The sequence below is a fragment of the Bombus vosnesenskii genome, unplaced genomic scaffold (assembly GCF_011952255.1).
Source record: "Bombus vosnesenskii isolate JDL3184/JDL3185 unplaced genomic scaffold, Bvos_JDL3184-5_v1.1 scf7180000013263, whole genome shotgun sequence".
Lineage (NCBI taxonomy): Eukaryota > Metazoa > Arthropoda > Insecta > Hymenoptera > Apidae > Bombus > Bombus vosnesenskii.
In genome coordinates, this window is record NW_022882923.1 from 5960967 (window position 1) to 5986621 (window position 25655).

The 25655-nt window shown below is 29.8% G+C and overlaps 2 protein-coding genes across 5 annotated transcripts; one reads left to right on the top strand and one right to left on the bottom strand.

Moving 5' to 3' along the window:
- Positions 1-228: 228 nt before the first annotated feature.
- Positions 229-25497, bottom strand: LOC117234596 (FAST kinase domain-containing protein 4). 3 transcript variants are annotated; one of them, XM_033495978.1, is made up of 11 exons: positions 3011-3259; positions 2732-2780; positions 2524-2662; positions 2032-2418; positions 1803-1952; positions 1467-1721; positions 1198-1345; positions 1038-1124; positions 806-964; positions 620-695; positions 229-517 (listed from the first exon to the last, which is right to left on the bottom strand). In XM_033495978.1, the coding sequence occupies exons 3-11, from the start codon at positions 2650-2652 to the stop codon at positions 298-300; spliced, it is 1611 nt and encodes a 536-aa protein (XP_033351869.1). In that variant the 5' UTR covers positions 2653-2662; positions 2732-2780; positions 3011-3259; the 3' UTR covers positions 229-297. The 3 variants fall into 3 exon arrangements, with proteins under 3 accessions (XP_033351869.1, XP_033351879.1, XP_033351888.1); XM_033495988.1 differs by lacking the exons at positions 2732-2780; positions 3011-3259 and adding an exon at positions 24796-25497; XM_033495997.1 differs by lacking the exon at positions 2732-2780.
- On the top strand, positions 6211-17528 carry LOC117234613 (synaptic vesicle glycoprotein 2B-like). Of its 2 annotated transcripts, XM_033496009.1 has the most exons (10): positions 6211-6407; positions 11806-11862; positions 12213-12374; positions 13656-13818; positions 14177-14298; positions 14566-14804; positions 15969-16153; positions 16653-16966; positions 17066-17353; positions 17469-17528. In XM_033496009.1, exons 1-10 carry the CDS (start codon positions 6371-6373, stop codon positions 17510-17512), a joined length of 1611 nt encoding a protein of 536 aa, XP_033351900.1. In that variant the 5' UTR covers positions 6211-6370; the 3' UTR covers positions 17513-17528. The 2 variants fall into 2 exon arrangements, with proteins under 2 accessions (XP_033351900.1, XP_033351909.1); XM_033496018.1 differs by lacking the exon at positions 11806-11862.
- Positions 25498-25655: the final 158 nt, after the last annotated feature.

The following is a 25655-nucleotide window of genomic DNA, read 5'->3' on the forward strand; positions in this document are numbered from 1 at the left end:
AAAAAATTTAATATGTTAATTAAATAAATATCTAGTATGATAGTAGTTTTTATTATTTTTGAAACAAATATTTATTACTTTTGCATGTATATATGTATATATTTTAAAAATATGTACATTATATTACATAATTTCTATACTAAACAAAATTTGAAATCGAGGAAACAGATAAATGATTAATCAAATTAATAAATAACGGAATAGTAAGTAATATTAATAAAAGTAACGTAAACTATAAGCATAATTACATCCTATAATTTTTTTATTTATCGAATATTACAACATATGAAATCATAGTTAATTATTATCCGTTTTTTTCCGAAATATTTGGAATATTTGATGTCTTAAGTAACTTGTACGCTTTTCAATTTTATCTTCTATACCAAAATATTGGTAAGGTATAATTAATACTTCATAATTGTTACATCCCAATAAATGTCTATGCAATTTAATTAATCCTTGATAATCTGTATCTCCTAGGCACATGTCATAATAATCAACTAATAATAAAGCTATCCTAAAAATGGATTAAGTATGTCATTTAATTTATGATTCTTAAATATACTATTATATTGAAATTTACATTTACATATTATTTCAATTTCCTTTTCATACTTACTTAATGAAATTTTCATTTTTAGTATCACTATCCATACTAATAAAATTAAACTTGTGATCCACACATATTTCAGCATCTATAATGTTATTTAAGTATGATATTATACTTAATATATATATTAATAATAATTAATTAATATATATTAATTTTTAATGAATACACATCATGAAATATTTTTTTAAATACCTAAACGGAACCCCATGTTGGTATTTATACTCATATTGAAATGAGATGTAGATGGCAACATATTTTTTAATGTGACTTGTAGTGCTTCAACATACGCTTGTTTTTGTTTTGTACGTTTGCTCACTATACGTGGTACTATCTCATTATTCAAAAGAGGTCCTAAAAATATTGGTTAAAATATATGTAAATTAACTTATATCTTTTTGAATACCAAATATACATTCTACCTTACCGGAATAATTGTTGAGTGCATATTGTGCATATCCATTGATATTTAATAATTTTAACTGATAGGATAATTTTTTGTTGATTTCTGTATCTATATAATAAAATTAAACATTAATTTATTATCAATGTAAAATAAATCCTTCATTCTAATCATAAATACTAACCAAAGATCAATATTTTTGAAACAAACTTTTCATTTAATACAGATTCAGCATGTACGTTTTGCAATATTTTGAATACGGCAAAGCACCATACAAGATTTAATCTGGTAGAGTATTGAAGTTTCTCAATCTCTGAATTTGGGAAATATTCCTAATTATAAGATTATATTTTAGTGCATTTAAACCTCTTTTGGTTGAAAAATGTATTCATTCAAATGAGTGAAAATTCAAAGCAATAAATAAATATAACTGTCTTAAGATTTCTTACATACCTCTATGATGTCATTTACATATTGAGAATGATAACCTAATGTTGCAAATGACTGTAAAACGCTTGCAATTTGTGTGTTGCTATATTTTATTTTGGATTTAATAATGTCATCACATAGCTGATTTAAAAATACATTATTTTTATATCTGATAAATGCCATAGATTTTAACAAAGATATTATTGTTACAAAATTAGTTTCATTACCAGAAACACTTTTACTCTTTATGAAATCTTTACAAATTTTTTTAAGTAATCTCTAAAATAAATTTTAGTCTACTTTTATATATCTTTTAATTATTAATTTTCATCTTAAAGTAAATATTATTTTTGGCCTTACCTCATCAGAGTAATTCAAAGTGCTCATACTAAACATTAGATTTGAACATGCTTTCGTACTCAGTAATTCATGATATTCAATAATATTGTTAAAGAAATAATTTAAAAGTTTCACATTTCTGTCACCTGCTTGTGCTAATTCATTTATATTCTACATCAAATCACAAATATATATGTATATATATATATATATGAAATAAAATTAAAGAAAAGTTATTTTACCTTTTTACCTTGATCATTGCAGACGTTGAAAGATTATAATAATGAGAAAAAAAATCTTCAGTATTAAGCGCAGAATTTTTAAATGTTGTGTTGTTATCTCCTGTTTGGCTTTGTACAGAACTTTTATTTATTTTAGTACTTGATTTACTTTTCTCCTTATTCTGTACCCAAATCGAAATAGCTTTGAGAATATGCAAAATATCATCTTGAGGCATAGAAGATGTTTTCACAGTTTCTAGTATTTCTTGTACAGTTTGTGCTTTTTTAATCTTTTCAGTAATTATTGGCTTTATATTTAAATCTTTACACAATTCTATTTTTAATTTATCCAATCCCAAGTGTTGTTTATCAACTATCGTTATATTTGATATCATTTCCTGTATTTGGTCACCAAGCTTTAACAAATCAACACTTATTTTCTTAGTAAAGTAAGATAATATTTCTCAAATATAAAATAAGTGTGTAATTACAGAGTTTTATTAAAAAACATAAAACTTTACCTTAACAGCAGTCTTAGACTCAGAGATTATTGCTGCTGTATTTGTACTTAATGATGCATTTAATCGCCATAAAAATCGAGAATTAAACTTGGTTGCTATCGTAAAAGCTGCCGTATTAAATTGCAGCATTTTTGTGACACTGCAATATTAATTCATATAATTATAAAGAATAGAAACATTGAGATAAATAGTATGAATTAACACATACCTATTAATTTTATTTAAAGATTGTTATTAGCGAAGTCTTAATGTCACACCTATTTTATTTACAAAAGAATAACTTAAGAAAAAACTAAGATTATTATATTACACTTTTTAAATTGTAAAAATCAAGAAACTCATAATGAGGTTAGGTTCTAGTTCACCATAGTCTTAACCATTGATAAAAGAATTCTATTATAGCGTCGATTGTCACTTTTATATTCAAGGACAGAGAAAATACAATTTATTACATAATTTAATTCTATTGGTGTATTGTTTTTCTTACCTCAGTATGATTGAAAAGGATTTGTTTTATTGATGTACATGCAATGTTTATTTCTATTTTTAATAACAGTGTGCAAGAATCGTATATTTGTAGTATGAATGAAGTAATTTAGAAAATTAATTGACATTATCAACACTGTACATTTTATTTAAAAAAGAATCTTTTAAATTATAAGTATGCTATAATTGATTAAAGATGATAACAAAAAATTACTCTCTTAATATTATTTGATAGTACTGTTTATATAAGAACGATGTTCTATAAGTTACTATACAATAGTGGTTTCTAGTAAGAAATTTTTACTTAATACTTTTATAAAATATATTGAAATAATGTATTTATCTCATATGAGTTATAAAGATGAAATGTACTGTTTTATCATTAAAACATGTGCTACTCTAACCTATTTGATTTATATAACTTTATTATATATATGAATTCTGTATTACCTGATGTTATCAAAAAATTATTTTCAATCTTTCGTAGGTTTTTTCTCTTTGAATTAAATAATCTTCTGTATCTTTCTGTTTTAAATTATATTACTAGAAATTTATTACAAGTTTCATTCAGATATTTTAATAAAATTCATAACATTACATTAAAAAATATGTCTTCTCTAATTACATCTTCCAGTCAATATAGGAATACATAGTGTTTTTCTTCCTTTTTCACTAAAATTTTTAATTACGTAATAATACAACACGTACCTAGGTTAGAAGGAAGAGGAAACATCTACTATAACTGAACTTTCTACTAAGCCATTTGCGCCAAATTGAAACATTGCTAGTAGTATCAAACATTATATACAGGGTGGTTGATAACTAGTGGTACAAGCGGAAAGGGGGTGATTCTACGCGAAAAAGGAAGTCAAAAATATAGAATAAATATAATTTAAACACAAAAAGTATATATCAAAATATATCATTCCTTTCACCAATTATGATATTTTGATGATCTTATCATGATAAGTTATAAAAATTATACAAAAGATAAAGCGGAAAAATAAATAAATGATGTTTAATTATAATAAGATTTAAATATTTTTTGAAAATCTCTTATTTGATACTCATTTCTTGATTAAATATTGATTATTTTTAATTTCAGAGATATTTAATTTATTAAATTTTTAAAATCATATAATCATTGATTAGGATAATTATGAGATAATGAAGGCACTTATACTTGTAATCAATATTTAAATACGTATTAGTTGCAGTTTATTCTATCGTGGATTAATATATTTGTAGTACTCACGATAAAAATAATACTTAAAGAATATGTCATTTTTTTCGCTTTCTTATTGACATATTCCATCATAGTGAAGGCGCGACAGTAAAACAGTACCTACTTATATTGATTCATTTCTAATCGCAAACCCAACCCAACACAACCGCACCCAACACAAACATTATTACCAATCTTCACATTTGTGTTAAAGGACATATGTAATTGCTGATGCCAATCAAAATTGGAAATCTTATCTCAGAATCGGTTTTACATGTCGACTTTCAGTTATAATTATAATTATACATACGTATTAATATACAATTGGGAACATAAGTATTAGCACGGTCTTTAAAGCAGAATATCTGCTTTTAAATTTGATCGAACGACTTAAATCGTTCTAAATAGTTAGCAGGATTAGATTTCTGGACGACGCGTAAAAAAATTTTTGAAAAAATTTTTGTTCTTCGAAATCCCGAAGAAAATGGTAAACATCACTTCTTACGACCTTTTTATCTGAGCCAGTAACGAAAATTTGAAAAGTACACTTTTTAGCTTTATATTAGTTGTGTACATGTTGAAAATTTATCGCAACGATTGTACAGAATCGTTCTCGTTACTACGTGATCCTACAATATTTCTTCCGGATTTCTCTTTGTCCATCATCGCAAACAGTACATTTATTCGGATGACAATTTTCCAGATGTTTTAAACGATTTGTATGATGATTTTGCAATTTTCAATTTACAAAATTAAAGAAAGGCCGACGCGTAACATGACGAACAAACATGCGATGCTATGCACTGGAAATGTCGTATGTAAGTACGGTGACTTCTAAAACTGTCGCAACAGCCTTTGAAACTGAATTCAATTTGCTTAAAATCGGATCGAAAGACTTGGAATTTTTTGAGAAGTTAGGAGGATTACTTTGCTACGTAAAAAATTTGTTGGAAAAACCGCAATTGATTGGAATGGCGAAAAAAAAAGTATTATACAATATCACATATTTTTTTACCCGTTGCAATGTAATTAATAAATTGTTTTCGTTAAATGTATCGAATTATACCAATATCAAATTGCTGAATATTAATATTTTACTACTTTTATATTATATGCACACACTATGTTATATTAGTCTAATTTAAATTTAACGCTGATATAACAACTATGTATCACTTGTAAAATTATGATATACCAACGCAATTGTAATTGTAATAACGCAACAAAGAACATTTTTATTATGTACTTTTATCAATATTTATCCTTCGTTCTATGATATCGATACTGTTTAGCTTTCGCACAAGAGTCTTTAAGTCCTGAGTGGTAACTCAAATTACGTAATTACAGTTATGAAAAAAATTCTAATTATATAAACGTAATTCTTAAGTATGTATTTGAACGAGATAAACACCTGTTAATCGACACATAGTTCCTAACTCTGAAGCAAACTAAATGTTGCAACTTTTACCGTGGTATTTATACATATTCCAAAGTTTCGTAAAGCTAAAGCTCGTACAAACTTAATTGCTATCATTTACTTGTTCTTTGAACCGATAATTATCAAATTATTGAATTACGAATAAAATACATTTTTTATTCTATTTATTATTTAATGGATTTCGTTTAAATTTGAGCGACGTACCGTTAGTCGCAAATACGCACGAAGATGAGAATGAAGATTGATTCGCTAGAGAGAAAAGATGGACACTTTGTATCGCGAATATAATTTCCTTGAAAGTTAAATCACTTTTTACGCTTACGCGTTTTGACGAACGATCGCGAGTTGCGTATACACGAAGAGTTTCGTCGCCGAAATCTCGAAACGCAACGTGCGTCACTGGCGATGCGAACAGGCGATACAACAAATGGGAAATCAGTTTTGCACGTGGAGGTTCACCGGCGCGAAAAGTAGGGGAGACGATTTTCGGTTTGGCGAATCGCGCGGGGATTCGACCCTGGCCGATCGTACAAGCGCATGACAATATTTAAAGAGACGCGGCCGTGGATCGCGCGAACGTTTTCCATCCGCGCTACAGAGGGTAACACATAAGATTCTGCCTGCTTTCAACGGCAGTCTTTGCTCGCTGTTTGACAAGAAAGAAGACTAGTGTTCTAGCCGTTGCAAGCTTAATCGCTATGGTTAATCAGGTTGCCTCCTTGTCCTATATAGTGGGTAAGTATTTCCTACCAATTTTTCTGTTTTCATTTTCTAGTAAAATGGGCCATTTTATTTATTATTATTATTATTTTTTTTTACTTTTCTTTAACTATATCGGAACGATGTTGAGATACGTTCGTTGACAATGATTTTTGATAGGGTATTATTCAGTGATTTGATAGGATGTAATTAACACGGTAATTGATTATTTCCTCATTTTAATTTTTCAATATTATAAAATACAGTATCATTTGCCGTGTATATTGTAGTTTATCCAAGATGATTTTTCGAGGGAGATTTGAGTAATTTATAAATATGAAACCGATCGAAAGAAGATATAATAAATATAGCGATCTAAACTATTCGGTGAACATTTGATTTGTGAAATTCTGAAATATTTAGGTTTTCACGACATTTTCAAATAATTTATCATTCTTTTAAATTTCTTCGACGTTGTTCGGATTGTTGTTTTTATTAAAAATGATTTACGTTTAAAATCGTCGAATCATTCTCTCATTGAGTTTATCGAGTTTTTATGTGAATAACAGAAAGTAGCATTTCTAATTTGCAGATTATTTAGTAGCACGATATTCTATCTGGATTTAAATAAATGTTGATTTCTTCGATTTTCTTCCTGCATGATTTTATAATGGTTATTATTATTGCGATCGTTCTACATAGAAAAAGAGATTCTCACGTGCGAGATAAATCATTTGTGAGAAGGCTATCGTAGTACGGAATTTTAATAACGTGGGATCAAAATAATTTAGCATAAATATTAAGCAAAGATAATATGCGTATGCTAAAAATCATTTTTAAACAATCCATCTACCCGGCTTTTTTCCCCTTTCAACGTATAACGATGGCTGTGATATTTTAAGATTTTAATTAGATTTTAATCGGATCCGAAGAATCGTTTATATATGCCACTGGTACTACGCCAGCAGGCTCATAATAATAGGAAATATCAGAATGAAAACAAAATGTAGATATAGCCATTGCTTTGAAGGATGATTATTTCAAGAGTTAAAATTTGATATTAAATCTGCTTCACGATTTTTATGTGATATCATTATTTTTATAAATATCTCGTTAAAACAGTTTGCAGTGCTACGAAAAGATTACTTAGAAAAATTGTATGACTACAAAAGAAATAACATATTGGCAACAGGCTCTTTACAGGTATAAACATGATTTCAGTGTGTTACGTTCAAATTCGATAAGATGGAAAACTGCAAATACAAAGATATTTGTAAATAAATTATATTTACAAAGCAAAAATCGTGTCCGAGTTTATTATTTTGATTGTGAAATATTTAAAATGCCGATAAACATCAAATGTCATAGCATATTGATAATCGATATCTTATTTTTGGTTACGATACGATTTGGAAATTGTTCGAGGCTGTTTGAAAAATTGTGTAATTATTATGAAATAATTACTATAATATTGCATTATTAAAAGGCTTATGATCGTCAGTTCTTTTTTAAATGACAGAGGACAAACTTTTGATCGACCTGATTTACTTAAAACATTCGAAATTGCCAAACGTCTCTCGTAAACGATCGAAAATGTTGCATTTCAGCGAATTTGTCAATATTAGTGAAAAATACGCGTGAACGTAATTTTTGAAAGCGTAATGTCCTTTTGCGTCATCGCTTGTTCTTCTGCATTGTTACTAAACAGTAAAATGATAATCCGCAGCTAAAACAATTCTGACCATGAAAACAAATGTAGGTAGAATAAATTAAATTCCACAATCAAATATTTTGCCTTTAACGTATCGTATTATACGATACCAGGGTTACTTACGTCATTGATTGACTGTGCTTTCTTACGTCAATGACAGGTATTGTTGATGAAAAGACGCACGATTGAACGATGAAAACGTTATCAAAATCGTGAAACTTTTCTAACTATTGTGTACATATTATACTGTACATCATCAAGGTTCGTCATTTTTTAATAGTTCATCATTTCGTTAAATTACATAGCTAACGTTACTATTCGTTTGTCACCTGTATTTCGATAATTATGCATTTTTTATCGTTTAAAAATGCAAAGAACGAGTTATGAAAGATTCGATATCCTCTTAGCCAGAGATTCTTTAACCGAACTACGTGTCTTTCGAGGAAGCTTGAATTTGATAAAGAAGGAATTTTGTTCTCGATCGTACTAAACTACTCTCTGAGATAAATATTGAATTATCGAATCGAGATTATTGATACAAAACTTTATACGTATACGAAATATTTAACGAGTTGTGTCACAGTCAGATTTCAAATTTCTAGGACAATGTTTCTACTTCGATCGTATCGTTTCGCTTCTCCCTCCCCCTCCTCAAAAAGTAGCGATCATTTTCTATTTAACGATAGTTACATTTTTCTTAAATGTATGATTTTTCATTTATGCCTATTACAAGTGTTTTAGGACAATTACGATTATTGATATCCAGTAAAAATTGGATGCTGTCTATTGCTTCTACTTTTCACTTATTTTCTTATAAATCTGCTACTACATTGGCATACGCTTTGTAAATGTGAAACGCTGAATAATGTAAAATTTGTCCGATTTTTCTAACAAATTCACGGCCAATAATAGTTATGGGCAACGGTACTGTATCTATTTACGACAAATCAAATTGGTTTCGTTTCGTATTCGCCGCATAAAAGTCATGTTCCTGTATAGCGGTATAATCAAGCGAAACAACATCAAAGTAATTATTGTTGAAGTCACAATAATTACTTCCTTCAACCTTTGTTGCTGTAATTTCGATCCAAACCTGCTGTTTGTTCGTGTATTTGTTAAAAAGTACAGGGGGTCGATCTGCAGACATATCCGTCGTATTTGAATATGCCACAGGTGGTACGATAGAGGAAATGTTAGAATATAATTACTCCTTTTCATTATCATTTTATCTGCCGTTTATATTAGCAATCGATCGATTTACGTCACTTCATTGATTCGATTTCTAAGCTGGCTGATTGCTGAAAAATATTTGAACAAAGTCATATTTCTTCGTACAATTTTTTTTCTTTTATCAAAACACCTACGCTCGACCTATTCAGCGATATCGAATAGGATGTTTAATAGAAATTTTAATTAGAATTGCTTTCGCGGTTTGAAATTCCCCGTAACGAAATGATCATGAATTCTCCGAAATCTTCTTCGTCAATAATTTTTCGTCAACTAGCGATCGTTGGTGTTCTCTTAACGAATTGTCTATTAATTAACGCGAGTGTACGAAGAACGGATAAGGATGCACGCACATATTTTCGTAGAAGATTATGACAGATATAGATCTTACTGTTTCTACGATGTTTGCAACGTGACTTACCATTGTTATCAAGCGGTTAAGAGATGATCTAATATAGAAATGTTAACACAGTTGTATTGTTCGTACTTGAAATTAGCTATTTGCGAAGTAAGCTTTCATACAATGAACAGAAAGGGGATACGTGTTTTCGATTCGTCTTGTGATCTCCAAAGGATGAAAAAGCACAAGCGAACGGAATTTATTGTTATGCGAATGGAAAAGCATGCGCCATCGTAGTAGCGACGACCAACGCCCAAAGTTAGTTTCTTAAAGATTCAAAGAGAGACGAAGGAGTTTTAAACAAATATCCCAATAAATGCGCGAAGAGATAAATTTGCCACGTTAAAGGAATGTTGGATTTCAAAATTGTTAGATATAATATAGAGTTGCTTCTTTGTAATATTCGATAGAATTAATTTAATTTTAGGCTGACAGTATTGACACGATAATTGATCGATAAATATACGCTATATAGGTGAGTTAAGAAATTTAGATAAATATCATAACTAATTTAGTGAATTATTTACAGTACCTATATACATATATCGAATGTCAACATAGCTAATAATAGTACTAACTATTTAGCAAAACTGTATGCAGGTTAAGTATACAGCTGTCCTCTTTTCTGGTATTTGGCTCGTTTCCCACAGCACGAGATCTTACAATTATTTTCGATAGTCTGTTTGTTATTTACTATATTTATCATAAGCTAAATTGCGCGTGACTTTATCGATTCACGTATTTCTATCCAGAAAAATTGAAAAACGTGACTCGTGTATGTGAATAAAATGATTCAAGAATTGTTTTAAATCGTTTTCTACGTTTGATTTATTTTATTTACCTTCGATTATTTTATATTAAACATGGGGTTGAATAAAAGTATTCTGTTTAACATGATAAAAATTCCCTTTTCTTGCGATTAACAATTTTTATAAAACATATGTAATGTACTAGCTGTCGTTCAGTCTTATCTGAAGATACTTTTACAGCTAAAGTTATGTCGACCTTTCGTAAAGACAAATTTAATGGACTTCGTTTACTGTGCATTTACCATCAATTGCTGGTGTCACTATCTTGATTGTGCTAATGGTAATTAAAAACGACCCGGTAGAATGTCAAGAATTCTGTTTGGCGATATTCCGCTCTGTGTATGATAAATTTCACCTTACACAATATCGACTTTAATTGGAGGGCTAAGTGGAGAAACGATACAAATATATATATATATATATATTTTTTTTTCGAAGGTCGAGGTAAATAAATGAAACTGTATATAGAGCCTGTATTTATTTAGAAGATTTTGTTTTAAAGCTCTGAGCTTTTGTAAATATCTATAAGAATGTGATTTAATATCTGAGAACACAGATTTCTCTATTAAAATTTATCTTTCTTGTGAAAACAAAAAAAAGATTTTCTCTTTTCTATAACTTTCTCTTCTTGATTAATATTTTAAAAAATAGCCCAGTTTGTGGTAAATCGTGTATAATCGTGTTATAACATTTTTAGAAAAAAAGAAAGATAATCAAAGTAGCTCTTAAAACGATTTATGTTAAAAATAAATATTCCTGCCACTAAATATCATCATCTTTTTTGACATAGTTTCTTATACTGTATATTTAATAGTAACAATATAAATAATCAAATAATAAGATATAATATTTGCAAAATTGTTAGTTGGATCAATTGTGAATATACAACTTGGAGACCGTGTCCTATTCACGTAATGGTAAATCGTAAGTTTATATAACATTTTTATGAAAATAATGATTGTCATAGCATCGATATGGATCGCATGTCCTCGATATTCGTTATAGCGACTTAAATCGAAGGTGATCATTAAACTGGTATAATATAAATATTGCCACTACAGCGTTAATTTATATGGAAATATTAAATTGTAGTTATTTTCTCAAACACATATAAAAGTTAACAATTATAGGTACATAGTTAATTCATAAAAATATTTTTTAAAAACTAATATAATATAACTAAAATATTCCCAATGTATACAACATTCTATACTACATATATTTATTTTTTACTGAATTCTTTTAATACAAATGTTTAATATACGTATGTGTTTTTTGTTTGTTCAGAGAACAATGCAGGCAAGGAAAGCGCTGCAGATTTCGAAAAAGCCATCAAACTGTGTGGTACGAATTATTCTTTTTGTTTCTCTGTTACTTCTTTTTTTATTATTTTTCATTTACTTTGTTATTCACTTACGTTCATTAAAACGATATACACGGTTCTTTAATACAAATTTAAATAATAACACTGTAACCAGAAATTATTAATACACTCTAGCGCAATTAATTTTCTATAATCCAACATTTTCTACAATTTCCACATTCACAGTGTATTAATCCTTCAATTCTGAGAACTTCTTGATTTATATACAATTAATTACACGAGCAGATACTCAACGTCATGTTAGTATTTAATTAATTTGACCACTTCAAACGGCAAAAAGACTAATGGGAAATTTAATTTACTGTTTTAGGGTACGGAAAATTCCACTATGGCTTCGTATTACTCTGTGGAGCAATGTTCCTCTGCGTTGGTTGTCAGAACGGAATAAACGCGTACATTTTACCATCCGCAGAGTGTGATCTCGATTTGAGTTCTGAACAAAAAGGTCTTTTGAACGTCGCCTTTCTCTTAGGTATCAACACAATCATGTATTTTTATTTTAAGAATGCGCGTGTCAAAAGCAAACGTACAGCCGTTACGTTTATTTCCGAGTTTCTAATCTTCCGGCTGTGAAGTCTGTCGATAATGTATTTTTTAAATGTGTCCTTGAAATCCGGAAGCTTCGGAACTTGCGAAAACAAAAGAAGTATAAACGTAAGATTATTTAATTTTTTTAAATCGTTCGAATATATAAAAGAAACCTCAAATTCTTTCGTATAATTTGTCCAATATAGCGAAATGAGAGCTGAAGAAGTTACAAGCTACTGAACGTTTTGCATAAAGGTTTTTCTTCGTCCTATGTTCATTCGTAACAGCTTTGTTTTATTGGAAAATCAAATTTGACCCCTTAAAATGGATAGGATCCACATTGAAAAACGATAATTAAAAACGTCTTCGTTTTTTCGTTTCCTTTAGCAAATGGATTAAGTAAAAATGTAAAAGTAAAGTATTTATGATTGTTTAATTTTATTCAATTGCATTATTCGTTATTTGTCAGTCGCATTTATTCTAACTATGTTTTCAGTATTTCCACAAATTGGAAATTTAATTCGAATTCAATTGGAATTCAATTCAGAAAAACTAAAGCATTATCGATAATACTTGGAAATAAAACATTTTATGATCTACTAGATGTGTAAAATGATTATATTATTTATAATGCAACAAAATGTGGTTGCCAAGTACAATAGTAAAAAAAATTATTTAGTAGGAACATAAAAATACTACGATATCCCAACTACCTATGTACATTTATTGCAATGTATTAGACACGTTAGATAGCACTTATTTCATTAGGAAAGTTGAAGAGCAGTTTTTTATATAACATCCCACTCGTAGCTTGTACGACTAAAGTCGATTAATCTTTCCTTGCATATAGTATTCGTCGAAGACAAAAGTTGTTACATGATCTAGGACGTTCAAAATACGAAATTTCTATTTTGTAACAATCAATTATACTTTCGTAATCAAGTTTTTTTTTTGAAAAGAAAATACTCAAATACGATATGAATTATCGAAAACAATTGTATTCTATCGTTCAATTGAATATTAAAACAAACTTACTGCGAAAAGTTAACTTATAGGAAGAAATTTTTTTTCTTATTTTTCTTATTTACCAATTTACATCCTCTAAACTACGAACTGTAAAAAGATAGAATCATGTTAATATCATCGTAATATTGTGACGATATTGCTATGGTATTTATCGGTATTTAGTTCACGTTTAATTTAACCTGATATTTTCTTTCATTAGGCGGAGTTGTAAGTTCCCTTTTCTGGGGAGTATTTGCAGATGCCTACGGAAGGAGATATATTCTCCTCCTTACTTTATTAAGTGACAGTATTTTGTCAATTGGAGGAAGTTTCTCTCAAAGCTTTAAAGTGCTGTTAATTTTCAGAGCACTCAGTGGATTCTTGTAAGTATATTACATATTATGTAATAAATATCGCATTATATATCTAGTCAGTCCATAGTATCGTGCTCATTTTCGCATATAATAAAACCGCAAAAAAAAAAAAAAAAAAAAGAAAAAGAAATACGAACTTAACGTTTATTTCGATCTACGATATATCTTTCGTTATTTTGTATTATTCCTTGCAATCTCGATAATATATGAATTTTTGTAATCGCTTCGTAAAATTAATACGACTTTTACACAAGTCGCGTGTTCGTAGTAAGCGCATGAACTTGCAAAAAGGATTTTCTGTTATATGTTAATATTATTTATTATAATTTACGTATATTATTTTTTAACAATTACTCTTTGGCTTTAGCATAGGAGCTCCTGGTTCTCTCGTCTATACATACCTTGGTGAATTCCACACAGCGAAACATAGAGTAAAAACTATCTGTTACGTAGGATTCTTCTGGACCCTATCGTGGTTGATATTGCCTGGTAAGAATCGTTTACAGTTTTGTAAAACTCTTATTTACCAATACAACTATTTGAATAATAAATAATTATAATAATAACGAATAAAATTAAATAATTAACTAACAAATTTAATATTACATTTTTTAGTTAATGATCTTGGTACGTAATAATCTAATAATTGAAAGAACATTGATCAAATGTTTAGAAAAATTTCATAATAATATTTCTTAAATATGTTACACATAGAAATTATTATGCAACTATATAAGGACTTTCTCTGTTTGTTAGGTTTGGCTTGGATTATCATACCGCTGCCAATATCCCTTCGATTCAATGGCATGTTGTATAATTCTTGGCGACTCTTTCTGGCTATTATTGGAATACCAACGTTAATGGTAACTTTGATCGCGGCTAGATATCCCGAAAGTCCGAAATTTTTGGTCTCTCAGGGAAAAACGGACGAAGCACTGGCAATTTTACGAAAAATCTACGCGATAAACACTGGCCGTAACGAGGACGACTATCCCGTAAGCATCGATGCAACTTAATAATTTTGAAATTAACAACATTACCCGTACCAAATAGCAAAAATTGCAAACGGAAGCACAGACACTATCGAATCATCATCGCCATCGCATTTGCTATCAACAAAATTAACAATTGTTAAATTAATTAATCTTTCAATCGTTCAATTTCTATTTTCTTAAATATCGCCTATTTTGTAATTTAAGGCAATATTATTTATTGACAAAAATTCTTATCAAAATTACTACGGCTATTTAAAGTACATACATCGTGATTTTTTATTTTTTAATTTTATTTCGTTATCAAAGTAGAGAATATTAAACATACAGGGTACAGGTGTCAGGAAATTTAAATTATGACTGTAGCTGGATAATTCCTGTACTGTAGCTGGATAGTTATACAAAGAAGGTGAAAGCATTGGCAAAGAGCACGGAATGAACTCATCAGAACTACATTTCCATGTTTTACACATCTTGAGGCAAGAGAGTTGAACAGTTTTGAACGAACAGAATCGTTTCGACAATCGACGAAAAACTTTCACAGAACTGAAAATATTATAATTAATAATAATTATATTGCGTGTGCCGTAGTGTGTTGAGTATATACTGAGCATGTTGTATACGTTGTGAGTGTTGTATGCAGTGTAGCAGTATTTATATTGTAGCCATATTTATTATAAAATGTATACATTTAGAGAACTTTCGGACGCGTACAGGACGCAAAAGCGCGATGTTTATACGCCGGAAAATATCGCAATAGGACTATATCCAGCGCAAAGACATTTTGCAATATAACTCGACGATTACGGTACGTTAAAATCTCTGAATACGATGATCTTCTCTACGACCTGTACGAGGTAAGCTGCCGCCCATATATCGTTGGGATTGAGGATCACTGTGCGCCCCGCTGCTTAGGCTGACCTCCTTTTGCTCGTGTAAGGAGGTTTGCTCGCGTGCAGGGGCATTTTAACCGATTTTTTTTAATTGTCAATAACTAAAAACCAAAACCGAAAACGCGATCTTTTTTATTATTGATCTTCGTTTTGTTTCAACTCCAAGAATCACTCGTTGAATTTCCTGACACCTGTAGCCGAACATCCATGTATATGTAAAAAATATGACGAAGGGAATAAATTCGTGTCTAACGATGTTGTACTTGTGTTTCAGGTAAAAGTCTTGTTGTCCGATGATACGATGAATATTAATAATGTTAATAATACGTCTTTCTCCGCGTCCAGAGTACTAATGGAATTGCTGAAAAATATTTGGCAACAGATGCGTTCGCTCGCGTCACCGCCACTTTTGAAATACGCGCTTCTCTGTTGGACTATTTACTTTGCGAATATGTGCGGGTAAGCTGTTCATAAATCATATCGCGGATACAATCTTGCCACGCTTCGATTAAATTCTAGCCCGTTAACAATCTTAATGTACTTGTGATATTTGCTACAATTTTGTAATACAAAATACTTGCCACAGTGTTGCATATCTCTCATATTTTATAGATAGAAACAGAGTAAACAGAAATACGAATAATATCAAACAATTACATTATTTCCTGTAAGAAAAGAGTAATTTTGAGATTGGATATAATGTTAATCAATTCCATATTAATGGAACGTCTTCTTATTTGATTTTCAGATTAAACAGACGTTTCTCACGCTAATTAACATAAAAATCAAGAAAAATGTATATATTAAATATTTGTATAGAAACCTGTGGAATTCCCTGTATAATTTAATGAAAGATTCGATATCTTAATCTACTAAATAGATTGTCGAAGAATTTTGTAATCGATCAATTACGTTATTATATCCTTTACTAAATAAAATTCATCTTATAATTTTTCAGATACTATGGATTCGGTTTATGGTTACCAGAGCTGTTCAATCGTTTTGAAAGCTACCAACATTTACATCCCAATCGAAGCGTGAGCGTTTGCAAACTAATCCAAGAAAGTGACCTGCAAGCTACTGTGACGCCAGCGTCAAATATTTCGCTTAATTCAACGAACGTTTTAATTAACTCGACGACTGAGACTGATTGTTCATCTAACATGGACGAGATGGTTTTCATCAATTCATTGACGATCAACGCATTTTGCTTGCTTGGCAACATCGTATCTGGATATTTGGCAAATCGCGTTGGCCGACGAACAATTCCAGGTAAATTTGAAATATTTGCATTGAAACGAATTTAGTGAGTTAGACGGGAAAAGCGTGCGAGGTCTCGTTTAAAAATTGCACAATTCCTTTCTGTTTCAGTAACAACCATGTTGTTGGCTGGAATGTTTGGCTTCGCGATATACTTCGTCGAGTCCTCCTTGCAAATTTTAATGGTGAGCTGCATGTTCTCGTTGATGATAGTCACAGCAAATTTCGTGATCAGCAGCATAGTGGTTGACATATTTCCAACGCATGTAGGCGCCGTTGCGATTTGTATGATGACCTGTTTTGGCAGAATTGGCGCGATCGCCAGCAATTTAGCCTTTGGAATGTTGCTCGACATCAGCTGCGAGGTGCCAATCTTTTTGGTCGGCAGTATAGTGATCTGTGAGTAAACATCTTTATTCCTTTCAACTTGTCCAGTTCCTTTGCTCATTTGCCTTTTTTTCCTTATGCCAAATCAAGTTTCATTGATAATAATTAATTGTTCGATTACTTTCAGTTGGAGGATTGTTGGCACTGATTCTTCCACAGAAAAAGAGTTGAACATTTCCAGGTAAAGGAATAACAAAAGACGCGAATAATACGCTTATTACAACATTTGATCATTTCGTACATTCCAACAAATTACACTCTTTGTACACGTGAAGCCAGTATTTTTTCCAAAACATCAATGAGAAACAGTTTGACTTGATTTCATCCGACGTTCAATTATGCATATATTTGAATAAACTATAGGCCATAGTTCGTGTCTGTAGCTATTATTTTTGTACAAAGTGTCGTCGAACTGTCTTTCTCTGAACTGTAGACTTTTCCAATTCGCACGAACATCATTCGAACGAATATTTAAATAATTGTGCGATTACGTTACACGGACAGTATTTTATCAGTTCATTCTTCTTCATTATTATAATAGTAATTAATGTTATTTGCATAAATAATATTTTGATGACTGCTAGTATTAATATATTGTTCATTCTCTGTTATCGTTTCTTCATAAGCAGTTACAAGAAGTGAAGATTGAGTTATTCGAATTTCTTTTAAGAACGTCTTCCAGGATACCTTTTATTCCAAGTTTAAGAAGTTTACAGTTACGTCATTAAATGTCATTAGTTTATAATCAAAGGAGCAAAGAAAGACGTTGTTAAAGATACAAGTGATACTTGACAGTGGTTTCCACAAATTCATAATTACTGTGCTTGAATAATAATTATGTCTAAATAGAAATTGAGAACGTATAGGAAGAAGCGAAACTTTTCTAATTTGGGACGACGTTTTTAAACTCGAAGTTTATTATTCCTATTACAAAAGATAGCGTAGTATTGTCTAGTGTTACAATGTATGCGTGTTTCGTCTGTACGAATGAAGTGTGTTATAATCATGTATATACGAAAATGTGCTGTACGAGTAAATGAAAGATCAATGTAGAATAGATGCGAGAGGAGTTTAAATTTTTTAAACAATTTGTCACTCGTTGTATTTCTGTATTAATCCTTTTCCATTCCACATTTTCCTCTTTATTCCTGTAAAAGGACATACGCGTCTAGAAAGTAATTTAAGTTAGTTGAAATATTAATACTTCTCATTTATAGACCTCGAACATCGGTGAAACAAAGGTTTCATTACTATCACGAATGAATTTTTTATTTTCAATGAATTTGAGATAAATGTCAAAAGTTGTTTTTTTTTTTCTTTCGTTTCATCCGTCACGATGACCTGATAGAAATGGAAGAAATATCGTTTCGTGGTAGCCGAAAGGTAAATTAAGTAACAAAGTCACGTAAAAATTTGCAGCTTCATATATTTCTTTCTTTCGTAAAAATGAAAGGCGAGAACTCTGTTGCAGTTCTGTATACATAATCATCGCCATAAGTATCGTTACTCTGCCTATTATTATTGAATACAGTTATATTGAAAATAGTATTACGAGCTCTCAAAGAGATGACTAATAATACCATTGTTCTTCTTTACAATGCCGCTCTTAGTCAATATTTCTATTACTCTTTATTACACCTACTAATTATAATTCTCGTTACAAACCCTTTTATTCATATTCGGTATTATTGTACCATTATTAATAATCATAATAATAGTAATAATAACATTGCTAGTATCGTTATTGGCGCAATCGTACGTCTACATACGGTATATTCCAAAATAAGTGGTATAAGTGGTAAAAAGAAGTGATTTCTTATAAGTAGATTAAATTTTCTTCTCTATAATGTTGAAAAGATGGAAAATTTTAATTTTAATTTTAAGATCATATAAATAATTTGTCTTCATAGTTTGAGGTCTTGCGTAATTTTATCAATATTCATTATTATTCGTTTTATTAACAATAATAAGAAATACGATAAAACAAATTTTTATCCAGTAAACGTATTTTTCTATTGAGTTTCCTGTTAGTTCGGTTAATTCAACAGCTCGCTGATTCTTAAAAAATATTTATTTCTACCACGATTATTTTTATAGGAAATCACTTTTTTATATACTACAGCATATTGTAGAGCACTTTTATATACATTTACATTGGATCGCTGTATAAATGTTGAAGACGCGTTTGCTGTATATACAATATATATATATATCATTTTAATGATTCCTTTTATCGATCAAGGGAAAGTTGTAAAATGTTCGCAGTTTCGTGACTTAAAATTTCAGTGTATTAAAAACATTTTGTTATACCGTGTATTTTCAATTCCATCAAAAGGTTTCGGGAACGATATAGTTTGAAAAATAATTAATATGAAACAATTACGGCGTCGTACAATTGTTTAATAAAAAATCGTTTACTTAAGAATGAACAATTATACCGAGAAACTATGCGATGAAAATGATAAAAGTTGCAACGACGTTAATTAAACCTGTTATTTATATACATTTTATTTCGCAGATAGAATCGAATGTACAACATTTTCTAACTTATTACCCTCGATCCACGTTCATCTAAATGAAAAACTTGGTGTGAGTTTTCTTCTCAGTAAATTACAGATTTCAAGAGATTCATTGAAAATAATGTTAATTATATTGCCATTAAAAATGTAACGCACCTATATCATTTGCCTATATCGATGAGTTTGCAGTATTATTTTAAATAACATTTTACGTTATCTTTAACAATTTGTTAAATACTTTTTTTTTACACAGACAACAAATACATATATACATCATGCTTTTTACATTGGAGCACTACGAAACGATTGATCCAGTAAAAACCTTGAGATTTCCTGTTATAAAAATTGCAAATTCTGTATTCAAATACTTTTGAATAATCTCGGTTCGAACTATTTAATTCGTGAATTAAAATATTCACCATTCAAGGTTCTTCTTTTTTAAATTAACTGTTAGTCAATTATTTGGACCTACTGTTGTTTTTTTTTATTTACATCATTTATGATACAACTTATCTTAATTAGAATATAATTGTCGCAATGAGATTCATGAAGCAAAAAATGTTTGATAAAGCGAAGCAAAATTATTTGCAAAATCTCTTTTCTTTCTTATCAAATTCACGTTCGTATTCGTTCTAAAGCTCGCTTAAGAAATAATTTTTCATTCTTAATTTTTACGCATTGTTTAACTAAAACTAATTTAAGAAGGGTCGTATTTCTCGTAAGCACAGAAATTTTTGAAAACATTAGAATGGAAACCTATCACCTTTCAATTCGCATATTTTCCTTTTATTCTTTCATTCATAATAATTGTACAGATATTTTCATCATTAAATAATAATTTCCATAACTTTTAACCACACTGTGCCAACATAATTGTTCGCCATTGTTCATCCAAAAAGCGCGAATATAGCCTGAATAAATATTTTAATTTGTCTTCACAACCTATAATGCCTTTGCTCGCAACGTTAGAAAATACGATCTTATGAAGCATTCTTGGGCGTCCGCTTATATACAAACGTTCTAAGTATGTGTTAAATTTACGTATTAAATACATAGTACGTAATTAGTTGTATGTACACTCCCATTCATAAGCACTAAAACGTCTCTGCTGGCAAATGGAAAATTAAATAATCCGAAAAATCATTAAGGAATTCTCTTTATTCTGTACCTTTAAAAATTATTATTAAAATGTTGATAAAAATATTATCGATTCCGTATAATAATTTGCGACGTATCTCGATCCCTGTTTCGACCAATTTTTCCATTTACGTTACCAGTTTTCCCATTGCGTTAATTCTTGTATTATTTGATTCTATGCATAATTAACGCGTATTATTAATATAATTAAATTAGTATTAATGCAATAAACGATTACACGACAGTCAGATTCGAACATTTAAGCACACTTTTCGGAGTTTCTCGTCTCGCTTTTTCCCAAATTTTTCAATCGAAATAAAAATCAGCAGATTTTCGAGCAGAATATATAATTCGTTATTTTCCTGTAACCTTTGCAAATATACCAACTTCCACAAAATCGGTTCGACTCGTTATTTCGCTTAAATATAAATGAAATACAAATTAGTTGGTTACACGTGTAATAGCTTTTCTGATAGTTTTTTTTCTCCCACAGAAGTTTTAACACTGATAAACGGGATGTGCATATTCTCAAAACTATTGTATATTGACTAGAATCGTGCTATTGTATTGCTAATGGAAAGTCAATTTTGTAAACCCTGAAAATTTATTAAGTCAGGCTATTTCTATTCTATTTTATTCGATCGACAAGCTATATATTCTTTACGCAACAGACCAGCTCGGGAGATATTTTTCTCAGAATGTGTTAATTTTAAACTGGCGAGTGAAGATAATTTTAGTTTCACCATTCGAATAGAAATTTTGCGTTATCGTTGCAACGGTAGTGTCGTTACGCGGCTATCTCTTTTTCCAAAATGAAACACTTCTCGTGTAAGGCACTAGAATTATCGTAGGATCGGCTTTTTCAAGAAAGGAAAGAGCACAAAGTCCATTTGAAATTTTATTGTTAGTACTACGTGCGGTAAGTATAATTTACGCGTGTGCACACTATTCAAGAGGATTAAAAAGTTACATTATTTTTAAAAAGTTTAGAGAAAGTGTTACGTGTTATGTCATAAATGCTATTAATTCTTCGTCTATTGAAAAAGCGACAAAATTTTCGAAGGTTTTCTCATTCGTGAGATATCGAATTTCTTTTGATTCGATGAAGTAATTTCCGAGTCTTTTATTGAAATTGCTAGGTATAAAAATTTCACCATCGATGCACGTGTCTTTTGTAGATATACATCTCTATATTTATAATTATATATTATCGCTAATTTATTAAGTATTTTAAGATGCATATGAAGTGCATGTTTGAACAATAATTTATCGAATATCTTTATTAACTTTACCATGTTTATCAAGATTTCAAGTGTCGATGATATCTTTTATCTTTCACATTTGCTCGTTATATGAACAACTTTTATGCAATCTCAATAGCTATAGAAATAATGCTATATACACACTGCACACCTAAACTAAATACGCTATACACAAGTCGAAAAGTTATATCAAATATTCAATGCATTAGTCTCTTCGATATATGTATGTATATAATGTCATTTGCTACACCATATACATTCAGAATATGTATACATATATAGTTCCATCTTATATATTCTTCATTCAAGTTTATTGAAATAAGTTTTAAGGAATTGAATGTTATTTGTTAGAATTATGTACTTTTCAATCATTTTGAACAGTGTGGTTTAAAAACCTCTGGTTTAATTGTTATTCAAAAAGTATCATTATCAAAGTTCTTTGAGTCTTGAGAAAATTGTATCAGAGCTGATTGCCCGTAAATCTCGACAAAATTCTATCAGATGATCGTACTTTAAATTTATCTAATATGATTCCCTTTTTTCGAACACATTCGCTTTGCTCGATCCTCGGCGCGATTTTACAATTTTTAAACCATAAGCAGGAAGACAAAGAACAAGTACTTTGCCTTGCGTGAAAATTATTCGCGAAGCAAAGAGTGAACAGCGACATTCAATGTTTATCATTAGATCTTGCAATATCGTCGACAAAGCGTAAGGTGCTTTTAATAATGATCGTTTGCACTATGCGTGCTACATTGTTAATCGTCTCTCGCTCTAAGTGGCTAGAAAGGCACTATGTTTCACAGACAATTCCTGCGGAGAAATCAACAATTTCCACCTCTTCGAGTACAGAGAATATATTTGAAAATCCTGGTGCAGCAAAGAACAGGATAATCTTCTTATTCCGGAGAAAATATTCTCTTTGTATAATAGTTGTTCGACATTTATTTTATTCCTTAATCGTTGATTGTTAAATGTATTCGGACGCGATAAGAACTTTTGTCTTGGATAATATATTAAACTACCTTCGTTCTTGCTTCAGAAAAAGTATTAGAGAAATTATTTAAAGACAGTAAATATAGCATTAACGATAAATTACGGTGTTGATCAAATTACGTTAAAAACCATATTATTAAAAAAAATTTGATTATCTAATAATTTGTAATATAGTTTTAAAATAAAACCGGTTAAAAGAAATTTAAGAGTATGGAAAAGCTAATAATTTAGAGTGTCGATTAAAAAATATTACAAATTATGGTTTGCCTCTTTAAAATAATTTTTAAATCAAAATACAAAAGCTTCGGAGTAAAACTTAAAAATTACTATTTTACGGTAGCCTTCGATCTAAAATTCATTACCAAACGATATACAATGTATAATGGTCTGAAAGCGAAATTTTGAAATTACAGTACTCTATGAAACGAAAGTTTATTTTGAAAAATCTACGCTTCCGATTTATTTCCCCTTCTTTTCTCAATTTCGTTCATCCTATTTTTCCGATGCACCACGACTTTTGGCCCACTCTGCAGGTATATCTTCGAGAAGCGTTACATGCTATATATATAACTATAATTGTACTTGCAACTACCTTGTAAAGTATTTCTCCGTTTTCTTTTTGATTACTGCGGCATTACGAGTAAATTTTTGAATATTTCAATGCTCTGACTATCTAATTGAAATATCAAAAACTTGTTTCAAAAATTTCGATTTCCTTAAAATAGGAAACAAAGTGGTCGAATACAAGTAGCATGGCAGTTAATGCTGAAATATAGTTTTATATGGTTCACATCAAAATACGTTGTCTCACTTGTTGATTAAATATTCGTAAATGTTTCCATCAGATCCGTATATTGCTTTACGTTCACTACAAAGCTACGAGGAACTTGACACATTTTGCACAGAATTCGAAAATAGTAAACTGGAGCTTTTGAATGACAGATATTTCGAACTTGATACGTATCACAACGACGCTCTTGTTTTATTTGAAGGTTATTTTATAAGAAAGTTTCGAAGTAAATTAAACACCTATGATTTGCAAAAGGAATTTAATAAAATTAGAATTACGAGTGTTCGATAAATTGTGAACGAAATTTTTTCTTATAAGTTAGTTTTTACCGTGAGAAAAAAGAAAAATTGTATGTAGAAACGAATCGATAAAAAATTGCAGCAGGTAGCGTCGTTAATTATCTTAAATATTTCGAAAGAAAAGAAAATCAAGCAATTAATTTCGTCATTTTCTTCCATAAATATAAAACTGTATAGTAAATAAAACGTATTTATGATAGGTATATATAAGCTGTCTCTGTTGGCCAATATTTTCAATATTTTTACCAGAAGTATATCAATTACATGAAATATATTCAAATTATTTGCAAATATCTAGACGAAGTGACCAATATTTTTAAGCTAAGAAGAATTAACCAATGGTATAGTTGATATGAAAATGAGTGCCGTGAAAATAATAAAATTTGCACATTAAACCAGAAAATAGCATAAGACATGTTGTGTGCCCTCAAAATTTCATAAGAATACTTACGAAATTAGCTGAACGCCATTCGTCGAGTTCTACCGATGATAGATGACCAAACACAATTTTCAAAACACTGACACTAACTGCATTATGTTTATCGCGTAAATATATAAGCAACTGGTTCCACGAAAATGGATACGAAAGAGATGTTAAATATAGAAAGAACAGAACAGAACAGAACGAACGTAATATGACAGAAACAGAACGATAGAACGAATGGAACAAATATTGCTCATGGTGTTACTTAAAGCGTCGTAACGTACCATACGAATCTGTCAAAATATTCCAAACTTCGTTCGCTCCAGAGGTCGCTCACACCGTTATTACGTTCGCAAGTATATATGTACTTGAATATTATCCATGCTGCTATATGAATTGATCCGAGAAATAGGTTTAAACGCGGCTTAACTGGTCTTTTATCGACAATACAATACCTTTTGTCTTATTCAAGACGTTAATTTATAATAAATTTATAATAATTTATAATAAACAACTTTTACAATATACATATATTATAATTAGTAATAAGTGTTAAATGAACGACGTGAAAATGAAATTATTTTTAACGAACGATCGATCGATTTTTCGTTCAATAAAGCAAGATGTAGGTATCAAAGGATGTTACATTTTGTGTTCCTTTTTTTTTTTTATATACAAACTAATCGTTTTATTTATTCTGAGAAGATTACGAATAAATATTTCGCCCGTTAAGATGTATATCTTTTCTTTAACAATCGTCGCCTAATTTTAACAAGACTACGATTATGACCGAGTCTAGCAAAATTTCAACTTGCATACGTTCAATTACAAAATATCGTTAAGTACACCGTTAACTATACATCCTTTTCTGGCGTAATGCTGTGGGA